At 38.9% G+C, this 15,046-nt stretch overlaps 1 protein-coding gene across 1 annotated transcript in view; it reads right to left on the bottom strand.

Moving 5' to 3' along the window:
• Positions 1–15,046, bottom strand: part of LOC150048474 (uncharacterized) — a 264,112-nt gene that overhangs the window by 193,447 nt on the left and 55,619 nt on the right. Inside the window, exons 8-9 of the mRNA XM_090355280.1 lie at positions 9,058–9,181; positions 6,107–6,340 (exon numbers count right to left, since the gene is read on the bottom strand). Of these exons, the coding sequence (XP_090211406.1) occupies positions 6,107–6,340; positions 9,058–9,181 (358 nt within the window). The remainder of the gene's footprint in view (positions 1–6,106; positions 6,341–9,057; positions 9,182–15,046) is intronic.

Consider the following 15,046-nt stretch of genomic DNA (forward strand, 5'->3'; position numbering starts at 1 on the left):
CTTTGACCATTTCTATCTCATACTAGAAATAGATCAGGGAACTGAAGGAACAGATCAAGACAAGGAATTATTTGAAAAAAGAGAATACCTGGAAATAGTAGTAGGGTGAGTCATCATTAGAGAAACACATATAACACTGCCTCTCTCCAGAGTCTTTTCAAATTCCTATACACAGCCCACTCAATATGCCTCAGTCCACTTTTACTTTAGTCCCTTTAGGTCTAGTCTTAAGGCAGCAGGTAAACCAGCCTTAATGCTGGAACATGATAACTCATTTCCAGGACTCTGAGAAATGTAACCCTACACTTACGTGAAATCTACGTTTCCTTTTCAGATTTGGTGTTTCCACCATTTGCTTCTTTTTCTACCATTTGCTTCTTCAGTTTTGCAGATAGATAAATGATCATCTCTCCCCACTTAGCATCTTTGTGACTCCGAGCACTCTCCAACTTCTCAGAGAAGTCAATTTCTCCCACTTAAAGAAGAATCCAAGATAAAGATACATTTCAAAGCCTCATGCTCTCAAATCATCTAGAATTTCAAGGTGTTTATAGAAATTATCTGCAAAAAATGCACATTAGGGGTCTGTATTTTATTATTTAAGAGTGGCATTTACCTATTTTACATAACGTATTTGACCAAATTCACCCCTTTTTTCACTCAAGTTAAGAATTCTCAAATTGCCACATATTTATAATATACCCATTGCACATTTTAATAGTTCTGTAGGTATTCATTTTTATTACAAAATCTCATTGCCTGAGAACTTGATGTTTTAACCGTCTATCTCTCACCAACTGCCAGCAAAGAGATTGGCAGGCAGAATTGTGTGGTTAGTGGAAAAACATTGTGTTATTGGGTAGAGACCAATGGAATGAGCAATAACGTTTTGATTTTGAAAGCAGAAAGCCTCCCATGATTTCACTTGCCTGTCAAATTCTGGATGTCTCAGTGCTATTCTTGTTCTTATTTTTGTCTTGAATTTTGTGCTTTCCTTCTACACTGTGAATGTAAAACAGCTTAGTGCATTTCTTTGGGGATCTAGGATTTTTTCTAGGTGATACCGTGGGGTGGATGTTATTCAGTGACATTTTTGCCAGGCTGCTAAAGAGTAAATTTTCCTTGACTATGGCAGGATGTAATTATTTTTTTGTTTGTTTGTCTCTGACACATGGAAAGAAAATTTGGGGTTGCTATTTCAACTATTCCAAGATCTGTTCGCAGAAATGGAAAATTTATTTCTTGTTAAAAGAATTGCTAGCTCTGGCTTATCCCTGCTGAGTCAGAGTAGATTTTAATACTGTGATACAGTGAACATTTTACTTTGCCATCTCAATCTGGTAGTAATAGTCCCTTTCCCTGGAGATCGCCTTGATACAACTCTTCAAGCTATGACCTTTCCTCACATTTCACCCTCAGTATACTCTGTCAGATCCCTGTAACTATGATAAAATAACGGGGGCAATTAATTTATAAAGAGGAATGTTTATTTTAGGTCATGGTTTTGGCTATTGTAATCCAATGTCGGTTGTATCCATTGCTTTTGGCCTCTGACAAGACAGCACGCCATGGCATGGTGTGGCAGAGTAAAATAACCACTAACCTTATGAATCAGGATGCAAAGAGAAAGAAGTTGAGTCTCACAGTCCCCAGTGATTTAAAAATCTCCCACTAGGCTCCACTTCTAAGACTCTACTATTTCCCAAGCCTTTTCACATGTGGCCCACTAGGGGATACTTTATCCAAACAAAAGCACCCACTTTTAATCTTTCTACAACTCATAAGGAATATCTCCCAAAGAGGATAAAACTCAGTAGATAAGGTTTCAAAACCAGCAAGTTCTTCAAAGGCTATTTTTGTCGGTTACCTCTAGGTTTACCATTTTGGATAGTTGATTAAAATGTGAATGACATATATATATATACATATATACATTCATACACACATACATACATAACCTGGGTCATGTGTGAAGTTTCATGCTTATTATCTCAGCAAGTCTAGAAGTAGAGATGGGAGGAATTTCAGTTTGAGGCTAAAGGTTGGCAAGGCCTTATCTCAGCAACAAGTTGAGTATGGTGGTATCTTTGATCTCAATTACACAGGAAGTATAGGTAGCAGGACTGTGACCCAAGGTTGTCCTTGAACAAAATTTAAGACCCTAAAGAAAAAGAACTAAAACAAGAACAGTGTGGCACAAGGTACAGAGCACCGCCTAGTCTATGTGTGTATAAGTACATGCACATATGTATGGATATGGGAATTCAAATTTCTTCATTCTTACAGTTTTATCCTACAAATAATGAGAAGTAAGACTTCAACTCAGAGCCTGAACTATGTTTGATTCCTTCTCTTACCTGTCCTTCTGAATTATGCTTCTAGCACTTCTGGCTTCCCAGAGGAAAAGTCATCTCTAGAAGCAACCTACACTAACACTCTGCACAAATACCCATGCTTCTTAATGAGGCCTCTGGGACGACTTAGGGGAGAATAATTTGTTAACCTCCATTGTTCTCAACCAAAGGTTAATTTGAAAGTTATCTGAAATATAAGCCTTTACCATATTAATTAAAAGAATAGTCTACTGGGTAAAAAATTATGGGCTTCACTATCAAATGGCCAGCATAATTATCACAATACTAAGAAAAGAATTTGAATCCTTGCTCTGTATTGGCACAGCCTATTTCAGTGAGCTGGTGTTTGGTCCTTTCTCACGTTTTTGTGGTAGGCAGGATTTATTATGCCCACTTCTCAAGTGAACCAGCAGAGACTGTTGCCTCTTGAGTGGATCTGCTTGGCCAAATCCTCTGCCCCTTAATCTCTTCCCAGAAATGAATTCTTAAGTTTCCATTTCAAAGGGTCTCTTTGGTATCACCATCATAATGATGATCAGTTCTCCAAGTTAAGTCCACAGCTGTCAATGAGATAACTTAAGAATAAGCAGTGAAACTCAGTGCTGGTAATTCACAGATGTAATCCTAGCTACTCAGGAGGCTGAGAGCTTAAGATAATGTTTCAAAGTCAACCCCGGGCAGGAAAGTCCATGACACTCTTTATCTCTAATTAAACATCAAAAAGGTTGGAAGGGAAGTGCTCAAGTGGTAGAGCACTAGGCTTGAGCATTAAATCTCAAGCCTGGAGTTTAAGCCCCAGATAGGCATAGCAACAACAACAACTATTACAACAACAAGCGATATTTACTAAATGATCAGTTAACTCAAGGCTTTCAATAAGGACTGTGTTCACTATTTTTTAACTTTTTCTTCCAGTCCTGGGGCTTGGACTTAGGGCCTAGCCTTGTCCTTGGGCTTTCCTCAAGGCTAGAGCTGTATCACTTGAGCCACAGCACCACTTCTGGCTTTTTCTGTGTATGTGACACTGAGGAATCAAACCCAGGTCTCTGTGCATTCTAGGCAAGCACTATTCTCTCTCTCTCTCTCTCTCTCTCTCTCTCTCTCTCTCTCTCTCTCTCTCTCTCTCTCTCTCTCTCTCTCTCTCTCTGTCTCTCTCTCTCTCTCTCTCCATCTTTCTGTGTGTAAGCACTGTGGCTTGAGCACAGGACCTCCTAACCTTTGTTAACTTTCTTCACTTAAGGCTTATGTTCCACTTCTGGTTTATGCTAATTTATTGGAGATAAGAGTCTCTCATACTTGTCCACCAGGGATAGCTTTCAATCAAGATCCTTAGATCTCAGCCTCTTGAACAATGAGGATTACAGAGTATGAATCACTGGCACCTTGCTAACTCTTATAAAAAAAAAAACATAATGGTTATTTGGGACCTCAAGGGTGTGTCTTTTGTTGACATTACATTTTTCAATTTTCATCAATAATTTAATTAAAAGCAATGAAGTTGTTCTTCACAAGAAGAAAGAAGAGGTTAGTCTGATGAAAGTGCATTACATGCATGTATAAAATACTAAGGTGAAACCACTTTGACAGTTTGTATATACTTAAAAACAAATGATAGGAACAATAAATGGGTGTTGTTAATAGATACTTAATAGAAGAGGATGGAACAACATAGAAGATGAAGGAGGAGGAATTGGGTAACGTGCTTTCTTTATATGTAAGGAAGCTTAATGAAAATTATTGAAGCTGTTTTAAGGAGGTGGAGGAGGATAAGAGACTGGAGGGGTAAGTTTGATTAGTTACTCTATACATGTACAGAAATATCACAAGGAAACCATGCACAACTTAGTTATATATGCCAATAAAAAAGTGGCCACTGTCTTCAAGGATTTTAGATATCTAAAAAGTTAAGGTCGTGAACATGGAAGGCTGAAGACCTGTTTCCTGTTAAGGAAAAAAAAATTTCTTCTTGTTTATCACCCTGTGAGGTTCATTTAATTCTTACCATTTTCTTAGAATGAAAGGAGCCAGTTTTACTAGACTCAGAAGGACAAGTGGCTTGTGTTTTCTCTCATATGAGGAAACTAGATTTAGAACACAACTACAGACAATAGTATATACAGGGCTCTATCCTTTTACACACCAATACACTGACAAGAGAACATTGTACTTACGGGAAGAATCTCATGGTGAAATTCCTCTAAACAACTAACTAATGAACTGTTTGTCAAAATGAATACCAGGAAATGGGAAAATGTGGAGAGATGAGCAAAGGAGAGGGAGACACAGGAATGGAAGGAGGAAATGTCAGCAATGCAATCATTCTATTTAATCAATATACAGTGTATTTTTTAAAAATGAACTATGTAACTTCAGGGTAAGAATGGAAGAGGAAAAATGGTAGAAGAACAAACATTGACCAAGAAGCATTGTCTTCATGACTTGAGTTATAGAGTCGTAACCCCTTTGTACAACGAGTAATACTTTAAAATTGTAAAATAACTGAATTATTAAGCAAAAGGAAAGCTAGCAGTATGAAAGGCAGTTTCTATGTTTGTGAATAGTCTGAGCTGGTACCCAGCACCCAGTCCTTCCATGCTGATGAACTGGTAAGTCTAGAACTTGCTTAGTCCCTAATTATTCTTTCCCTTGGGCAGCAGTTTCCTGGGAGACAGATTCCGTTCAGAACAGATACAGAGAAGCCCATACCTGGCCCTTCTGCTTCTTCAGGTACTGGATGCTCTGTGAACCTTCCTCTCCTCCCAAGAGCACTCACAAAAATGAGCCACCCCTTACTCACAAAATTGTCTCCCCAAAACTTCACACAGTCCTCATGCTCCCCTCTGTCCATCCTGTACATTAATAACACTTTTTCCAACTTCTCCTTTAACCTAAGCTCTGAGTCTCACCTGAAATAAATGGCCCTGGCTTCCTATACCCACACATGAGTTACACACCCAATGAATGTGTGAGAGTTTTGCCTTCATGAATCCTAAAGAAAGGAACCAGATGAAGAAGCCATAATCTTTCTCTTTGATAAGTAACGTTGGTATTTCTTCTTTGTTGTTGTTGTTTGGTTTTGTTTGTAACAGGACTGAGACTTGAACTCAGTATCTTGTGCATTTGTTTGTTTGTTTGTTTTCTGAAGGCTAGTGCTCTACCAGTTGAACCGTATCTCCACTTTCAGCTTTTTGGTGATTTATTAGAGATAAAAGTCTCACAGACTTTCCTGCTCAGGTTGACTTCAAACCTCAGCTCTAAAATCTCAGCCTCCCAGTTAGCTACAATTACAGGTGTGAGCCACCAGCACCACGGGCATTTCCCTGAAAGTGTACATGTATGGCTCTTAACGGTACATGGTGTATGAAAGGGGCTCTATTGCATTGAGTAAGTGGATGGGTATGTGAAAAAATACACAAATAAGGACTGGGAGTGCATTGTAGTGGTAGAGTGCTCACCTAGCATGCATGAAGCCCTGAGTTCAATTCCTTAGTACCACATACATAGAAAATGCTGGAAGTGTGGTGCTATGGCTCAAGTGGCAGAGCGCTAGCCTTCAGCAAAAAGTGTCCAAGCACAGTGCCCAGGCCCTGAGGTCAAGCCCCAGGACTGGCAAAAAATAATAATAATACACAAATAAAATCCTTATGCCACGTTGATTATCTAAAAGCTGCATGAACAGAGAGGAAGGTACGCAGATAGGGAGAACCAGAAGCTAGATAAGGAGGTGGTCATATGTGCATGGATCAGCTTACCACAGAAAGGCCTTCCTGGAAATACACCCCGACATTGTAGAAGTTCCCATCATGTTGAACTGAGTGTGTTCTAGTCTTCAGGTGCCCTGCTTGCCACCATGGCAACACACAGCTCCCTGGTTGGCCCAGCAGGGACACTCTGAAGAAGTATGAGCCTGGAGAAGCCTTGTTCTTCAGACCCCGGATACATTCGATCTGTATTTGAATAGGCTGGGGCCACTGAGACTGCTCAACCTGCACAAAAGAAGGAGAGCTGCCTGAGTTACACAGGAACTGGGTAAAACCACACAATTAGCAACAATGGCTTTCTCAGAAAGGAAAAAGTAGACAATTATTTGACTCAACCTGTAATTGCCAGGTGTTAGCAATGAGAACAGTTGAGAACACACAATATATCATTAAGAGGCCAAAAGGCAATCCTCCTGATAATGGGAAGGAAGCTTAGCCAATTTTTTTAAATACACGGTATGCTAATGATCAAGAACCATTCATCTATTCTATTGAGACAGAATGAACAGGAAACCAACACTCCTAAAACCACACAGCGTGCCTTCTAAGATATTGGGGATTGGTAAGCTAAGCCTGGGTGCTCAACTTCACAGTGGGAAATTGACAGGCCAACAACAATCACAGACACAAATGTCACACCAATAAGTGTAAAGCTGAACCGGTCAGACTACCGCCTCAGCTGATCAAAATATAAGAGGAGGTAACAGATATACTTCTCCCTGAAACTCACCACAGATTGCATGCAACTGAGGGATGTGACTTCACTTCATACAAGAAGGGGTTTCCTTTTGATATTTCCCTATACAAGTACAAGGAATTTCAATCAGACTTATCCTTCTATCACTCCCTCTCCTCAAACCAGTCTGAACAAGCTTCATTCTTCCATTTTCATACATCTACATAAAATATTTTGTCCATTTGCATTCTCTCTGATCACTCTGCCCTCTCCAACTAGTACCTCCATCCCTGACAGCATGTTTTGTATCACTGTTCATATGCTTTTGGAGTATGCTATTTGTTTGAAGAGGCATTACGATGGCATTTGATATGTGCATATACAGAATACTTGTGGACTCACTTGAAATGATATATATATACATGTATCTATATCACATATATAGATACATGTATATATATTTATTTAAATGATGCTATGCATACTCTGTTTATGCTTATCTTTTTTTCTTTGTCAGTTGCAGAACTTGAACTCAGGGCTTGGGAGTTGTCCCTGAGCTTCTTTTGCTTGACTAGTACTCTACCATTTTGCACTACAGGGCCAATTCCAATTTGGGAGTTGTTAATTAGAGATAGAAGTCTCACTGGGGACTTTCCTGCTTGGGCTAGCTTCAAACCATGACCCTCAGATCTCAGCCTCCTGAGTAGCTAGTATTATAGGAGTGAACCACCAGAGCCTGGCTTATGTTGATCATTCAAATCTAGCATCTACATATGAGAGGAAATATAATCCTTGTCCTTCTGAACCTGATAAACCTTCACTTCAAATACTGGATCTCCAGTTCCATCCACTTCTCTGCCAATAGCTTAATTTCATTTATCTTTGTGGCTAACCTGTACGTCGTGTGCCTTAACATTTTACAGCATATTTGAACTCACTGCTTACCCATGGTAAGGGAAGCAGGCCATCTTCACGTTCATAGGTGCCAAAGGTTTTGAAAAATCAGTGGTTTTTCAATGAGTTACTATTTCATTAAACAAATATTAAACCAAGGTTACTGGTAACCTGAATGGCAACAAATCATGATCCTATACTCAGAAGTCTTTATGGTGTTCAGAATATTTTGACCTTGAAGGGTTCTCTGATACATTGTACTTTAATAAAAAAAAATAAATGTCATTTGCTGGGAACAAGTTACTTAGTTAGCCATTCAAGTTAATTTGCAGCCAACAGGAAAGTTTTCTTAATCCTGCTCGGACTTTATCTTTAAATAATGATAATATACATAATATCTATATTGCCACATAGATAATACGCTTCTAGAATTAAATCACAGTTAAATAAACATTAAAAGTTACTCAGCTTCTTTTGTTTACCCATATAAGTCATACTTAAAAATGAATCAAAATAACCATTATTTTTCATTTAATTAGAAAGCCTTAATTAACAACAAAGACTTAACCTTAATATTTTGGCTTCCAAAAATATTTTAAAAATTAACTCCATGTGAATAAATAGACAATCTTTTTAAACCTCAAGGCAGGATTACTGATGCAGGCAGACAGAGTTATTAAACACATTCTAAATTAAACGCCTCTATGAATTTTATACTAAAATATATTGTGATAGTTTTTGCATGCCAAATGTGACATTTTGTGTTTTAGATTCATCTTCTGTAGTAATTTTGGAAATGTCAGACAAACAAAGATTTTGTCATTTACCAATGGAATTACTATGCATGGCTGCTTCGCCATTTTTTTACTGGCTCTTGTGATTGTTTCAAGTCAGCAAGCCATAAAAAATCTTTATCTCTCTGAAACACAGCAATTTGGAAGATAATCGAATGGTGACTAGGGGCAGAAATGCCAGGCTGAGGAATTACACAACAATCTCTCTTGCATTTACAACCTTCCTCAAAGCCAGTGTCAGTTGAGTAGGAGATGCAGATAGAAGATTCATCAAATCTCAAGCCTTGTCTCATTTGCATGGCAACAGGCCTGTCTCACTGTACAGCAGAGACTGAGTTTTCCCACTGACTTCCTGTTTTAGGGACTTCTCAAGGCTTTGTAATTGAGAGAGGCTAGCCTTTCTTTATTGGCATCGAAGTCTCATGAAAAAAATGTGTATTAAGATCTATTAAACGTCTATGTCTCTCATGAGTACTATTGGAGGAAAAGGACAAGAGGGAAATAGCTCTAGACAGTCAATCTCCTCATTTAACATGCTGCACTAGAAAAAAATAATAAAGTTAGTTCTAAAAGCTCACCTTGCAGCAAGATCCTGCTGCTCTCCTAGAACCATGGGTAACTTGTGTGAGAGAATCAGGTTTGGTGACACACTCCTTTTTGCCAACAGTTGAGTCTATAATGAATTCTGAACGTGGAGTTCTCCTACAATTATAAAGAATCAAGGCAGAAAAATCACAATAGGTCCTTTAAAAAGGACCTTGTGTTTGGAATCACAATACAATTTGGTGTTTTCCTTCAACATTTTGTCAGATTAACTAGCAATTAAATAAACACCACATTACAGGTGCTGAAGCTGATTAAAGTCAGAGAGGAAGTGGCTTTTGAAGTCTAGCCTCATAAAATATAAGACTCACTTTGTTTACTACTGATCTTCCAGCAGTTAAAATGTCACGTTGTCAAAATTGCCAAGAGATCAAATACAGCCGTCTTTATAAATCTGTGAGAGACTGGCTCCAGGACCCCGCCAATGAGCAGCCAAATCAATACACGCTGAAGTCAACTATGTAATAGTATAGTGCTCGTGTATAGTCTATCCACATCCTTCTGTGTACTTCAGATCATCTCTACATGACTTAAAATCATTCATTCTTAGTAGTAATTGCTTGGTATATTCTTACAGTAACTAATTCTTAACAGTTGTTTCACTATATTGAACATCCATCACAGATCTTGCTACATTTTTCATTTATGAGTAGTTCATTCAATATATACAGATATATATGTAGATTGTATTTGATAATACTTTTAAGCACTTCATTTTCTTTTACTTTTTTTTGTGCTGGTTGTGGGGCTTGAAGTCAGGGACTAAGCACTGTCCTTGAACTTCTCTCAAGGCTACAGCTCTACCCTTGAGCCTCAGCATCACTCCCAGCTGTTTTTTATTTCTTTGTATGTAGTGCCGAGGAATTGAACCCAGGTCTTTGTGCATGCTAGGCAAGCCTTCTACCATTAGGCCAAACTCCCGGCCCCGCACTTCATTTTTTTTTGTTTTTGGTAATTAAATAAAAATATCATGAGGGTTTAATTGAGCTATTCTTTCTTTTCCTCATAATTTTTATTGTAATTAATAGAAGGGTTACATTATATTCACCAGACAGAAGATGCATTACTTCACATACATTGATACCCTTTCTCATGTTTTGGTCCCCATTTCCTTCCCCCCACCCCTGCCCCTCATCTTGTTTTCCTCCCTTCCTTATCCAACTTCAAATAGCCAAATACACATATATACACACTTCATTTTTAAAATCAGTTCCCCCTTCAGTATTACCAATGACTCAAGAAACTTGGAAATGAAATTTAAACAGATGAATAGCTACTATATGATATTAACTTTTCTCCTCTTCCTCCTCTTCCTCCTCTTCTTGCTCCTCCTCCTCCTCCTCCTCCTCCTCCTCCTCCTCCTCCTCCTCCTCCTCCTCCTCCTCCTCCTCCTCCTTCTTCTTCTTCTTCTTCTTCTTCTTCTTCTTCTTCTTTTTCTTCTTCTTGTAATCATGGGTCTTGAACCCAGGGTCTGGGCACTCTCTCTGAGGTCTTTTGTTCAAGCTTAGCACTCTACCACTCTGAGTCATTGCACCACTTCCAGTTTTCTGGTTTCTGCGACTGCAAGTCCTTGGGTCTCAGCCTTGTATATAGTTAGAATTACAGATGTGAACTACTGGTGCCCAACACTTTTTTCTTTTTCTTTTTTTTTTCTATTTTTTTATTGTAATTAGTAAAGGGGTTACATGATGTTTGCCAGATAGAAGGTGCATTAATTCACATACATTGATACCCTTTCACATGTCTTGATACCCATTTCCCCCCCCACACCCCCCACCCATCTTGGTTTTCCCCCCCTTCCCTATCAAATTTCAAATATCCAAATACAAATAAATTCAATATATCAGATAACAAAGTGAGATACTATACCAATATGAGATAACCAAGGGACAGCAAAAGAGATGAGAGACAACATAGTACATTAAGGACAACAATCATTCATTATATGGCTTTTGTTTCAATATCCTGGAGGTCCTTTCAATTAGCTTCATACTATATGGCCTTATGTATCCAGATTTTGCTCTATTGCAGATCTCTGCTAGTAGAGCCCAAGGTTTCTACTGATTATGACAAATGAGGGAAACCATTGAGCCTAAATTCCTTTGAGTCTGGCTTACTTCACTTAATATGATTTTTTCTAAGTCTTTCCATTTCCTAACAAATGGGGCGATGTCATTCTTTCTGACAGCAGCATAGAATTCCATTGTGTACAAATACCACAACTTGTTGATCCACTCATCAACTGAGGGACATCTAGGTTGGTTCCATATCTTTGCTATGGTGAATAGTGCTGCAATGAACATTGTTGTGCTAGTGGATTTAGTATGTCCTTGTTTCTGGATGGTTGGGTAAATGCCAAGTAGTGGTATTGCTGGGTCATAGGGGAGTTCTATGTTTAGCCTTTTGAGGCACTGCCACACTGCTTTCCATAGTGGTTGAACGAGTTTGCACTCCCACCAACAGTGTAGTAGTGATCCCTCCTGGCCACATCCCCTCCAGCATCTGTTGTCATTCGTTTTCCTGATCCTGGCCATTCTAACTGGAGTGAGGTGGAATCTTAGAGTTGTTTTGATTGGCATTTCTTTTATGATCAGAGATGTTGAGCATTTCTTCATGTGTCTATAGGCCATTTTTGTTTCTTCTTCAGAGAAGACTCTCTTTAAGTCTTTGGTCCATTTTTTAATGGGATGGTTGTTACTTTGGAGGTTAGTTTTGGATTGATTCAATTTTTTGAGTTGTTGATATATTTTAGATATGAGGCTTTTGTCCGTTGTTTGGTTGGTGAAGATCTTCTCCCACTCTGTAGGCTTCGTGATTAGTTTACTAGCTATGTCCTTTGCCATACAAAAGCTCTGCAGTTTAATGCAGTCCCACTTATCCAGCCTTTCTCTGATTTGTTGTGATTCTTGGTCCTTATTAAGAAAGTTTCGACCTTTGCCAAGGAGGCCTAGTGTATCTCCTATTCCTTCTTGTAAAGTTTTCAGTGTGTCAGCTTTTACCTCCAGGTCTTTGATCCATTTGAAGTTAATTCTAGTGCAAGGTGACAAAGAAGGATCCAACTTTAGTTTTCTGCAGGTGCTTAACCAGTTCTGCCAGCACAACTTGTTGAAGAGGCTGTCTTTCTTCCATTCTATTTTTTTGGCTCCCTTGTCAAAGATTAGGTGGCCATAGGTCTGTGGTTTAATATCTGGGTCCTCAGTTCTATTCCATTGGTCTTCAGGCCTGTTCCTGTGCCAGTACCAAGCTGTTTTGAGAATTATAGCTCTGTAATAGAGTCTAAAGTTTGGAATTGAAATTCCTCCAGCGCTGTTCTTTCTGCTAAGAAGCCAACACTTTTTTCTTAATGCACTTTTCAGAGGAGAATTTTCTCCTCAAAATGTTCCCCTGACTCCCTTCCACTTATTCATATCCTCTCATTTTACTTTGTGTTTATTGTTGAGGGCATATTTTTTCCTCCTTGTCGGATAATGACATTCTTTTCCCGCTTTACCAGCCATTTAAAGTAAAAACCACTATGTACCTCATTTCTCCTGCATTATGCTTCATTTCATCAGTGACAATGGCCGGTACCTCACCAGAGGAGAAGCCTTTTGGGGTCCCATTGCTGAATTAGTTTCCTATGATACAAATGACTTCCTTTAATTTCATTAGAGCTACACTGACACCACGGATCATCAGGACACCTATTTCCTGGCAATGCAATTTCAAATTAAATGCACTTTCTTGTAAATTTTATTACTTTTAAACTACTGTATCTATTGTCTTTAATGGCCCTATTATACAGTTATGAAAGTAAACAGATGTCCTGAGTAAACATCAAATATATTCTGTTGACCACAATGAAATGATAGACTCAGACTCTGTATTCCCTTGGCAAGAATTTTAAGGCACTCAGAAATAGCTTTAAAAAAATTAATCTAGGTAATTATACACTACATTCATAATTACAATCTAAAAGAAGGGAGAAAAAAGAAAAGAAAGACGGTTCTTGGTTACAACCCCACTTTTTTTTTGTAATTAAAGGTTTTCTAAAAATAACTCCCTTAAATTTAAAAAGAACACAATGGTTATCAAAAGGAGAAGACATTAGGGACCTCAATATCATGTAGTAATTTGAGTTTCTTTAAAGTAATTGCATTCTAGGTCAGGAGACAGGGCTGACATTAGATCATATCTACCGTATGTTTTCAGGTCAACTATTCTTCCTGGTTCTCTCTCACACAGAACACTTGTTAGTTTTATGTTCTATAAACCCACTGAGGAATGGTTCTTAAACTGCACTTGGGTACCAAAATCTGTAGATTCTCATATCCCTTGTAAGTGGCCTCATATTGAACAGAATGTGTGCGCATTCTGGGTACTTTGACGCTTCTCTCAATTTTGTAGCATGGCTAATACAAATTAAATGCTCTAGAAATAGCTGTTTTACCATATTTGCTTAAGAAAAGGACAAGAAAAAAAAGGCTGTACACATTCAGTACAGATACAGGCCTTTCTTTCAAATAAGTTCTATCCAAGATTTATTGAGTACTGACAAGGAAAGGTACAGGTAGGACTAACTGCATGGGGATTTTGTTGTTGTTGCTTTGATTTGTTTTGTTTTTGTCAGTGGTGGGGCTTGAACTCAGGGACTGAGAACTGTCTGAGTTCTTTTACTCAGGGCTATCCCTCTAGTACTTTTGAGCCATAGATACCTTTTCAGCTTTCTCTGGTTAATCAGAGATAAAAATCTCATTCTTTTATAGCAGCCTTCTGAATCCCCCTTGGTAGACACCTTACTGGCATGCTCACTGGAGATGCAGTTCTGGAAAAGAGCCTGAATATGCTGTAGGAGTTACAGAGAGGTATCTTGGTCCCATCATTGCTGACATTCTGGGTCAGATATTTGGCTATTTTGGAGCCTGCCCTGTGCCTTGGATGATATTTAGCCGAATCCCAACCTGCCTTATGTCCACACTACCCTCCCATCCAGTCCTAGCTGGAACAATAAAAAATATCACCAGCAATCACCAAATATCTGATGTGAGCAATGTTGATCACTGCTGAGAGACACTGGTGTTCTCAGTCTGAAGTGGCATTTACCCACAGAGAAAGGCTTTCAGACACATTGTATTTTATTTGTTGTTGTGCAAGTACTGGGGCTTGAACTCATGGACTGGCACACTTGTAGCATTCGTATCCAACTTTGTCCACTCCTTATTGGCATTCTACCAATTGAGTCTCACCATCACTTCTGGCTATTTGCTACATGCTTGAAAAAGAGTCTCGTCTCTGAGACTTGTCTTCCTGGACTGACTTGAAAACTTGATCCTCTGATCTCAGCCTCCTGAGTAACTAGGATTACAATTGTGAGTCATGCTGTCACCTTGTATTTTTTTTAAATCTCATTCAACTCTTGTGGCAGTCAAACAAGGTACAAGCATTTCTGCTTAATTGATCCTTAAGAATGTTGAGCAGGGCGTAGTGGCTCAGGCCTGTATTCCTAACTACTCAGAAAGCTGAGATCTGAGGATCAAGGTTCAAGGCCAGCCTGGGCACAAAAGGACCTGAGACTCATCTCTAATTAAGCTCTAGAAATGGAGTAGGGCTTGACTCAAGGGTAGAGTGGTAGCCTTGAGCTGAAGAGCTCAGGGACAACGCCCAGGCCCAGTTCAAGCCCCATGACCCACATTAAAAAAAATTTAAAAAAAGGTATGTTGACTAGTGCAAGGGCACACAGGAAGGATAATTCTTAATGATAAAAGTGAGACTATCACTTGCAAGCTGTCACTGAACCTATTTATGCTGCTGCCTGCGAGGAAGTGATAGTCATATCCTCTTTTACAAGTCCTGGCATGGCCCAAAGTTTCTAAGTGATTAAAAAAAATATCTTCCAAATATATTACCATGGATTAGATTTCCCAATCACCAAACACCACACTGATAAAGGATCCCGAATGTATCCTAGGATAAAATTGGGTCCTG

Source organism: Megascapheus bottae, chromosome 22, assembly GCF_031878675.1.
Source record: "Megascapheus bottae isolate mThoBot1 chromosome 22, mThoBot2.hap1, whole genome shotgun sequence".
Lineage (NCBI taxonomy): Eukaryota > Metazoa > Chordata > Mammalia > Rodentia > Geomyidae > Megascapheus > Megascapheus bottae.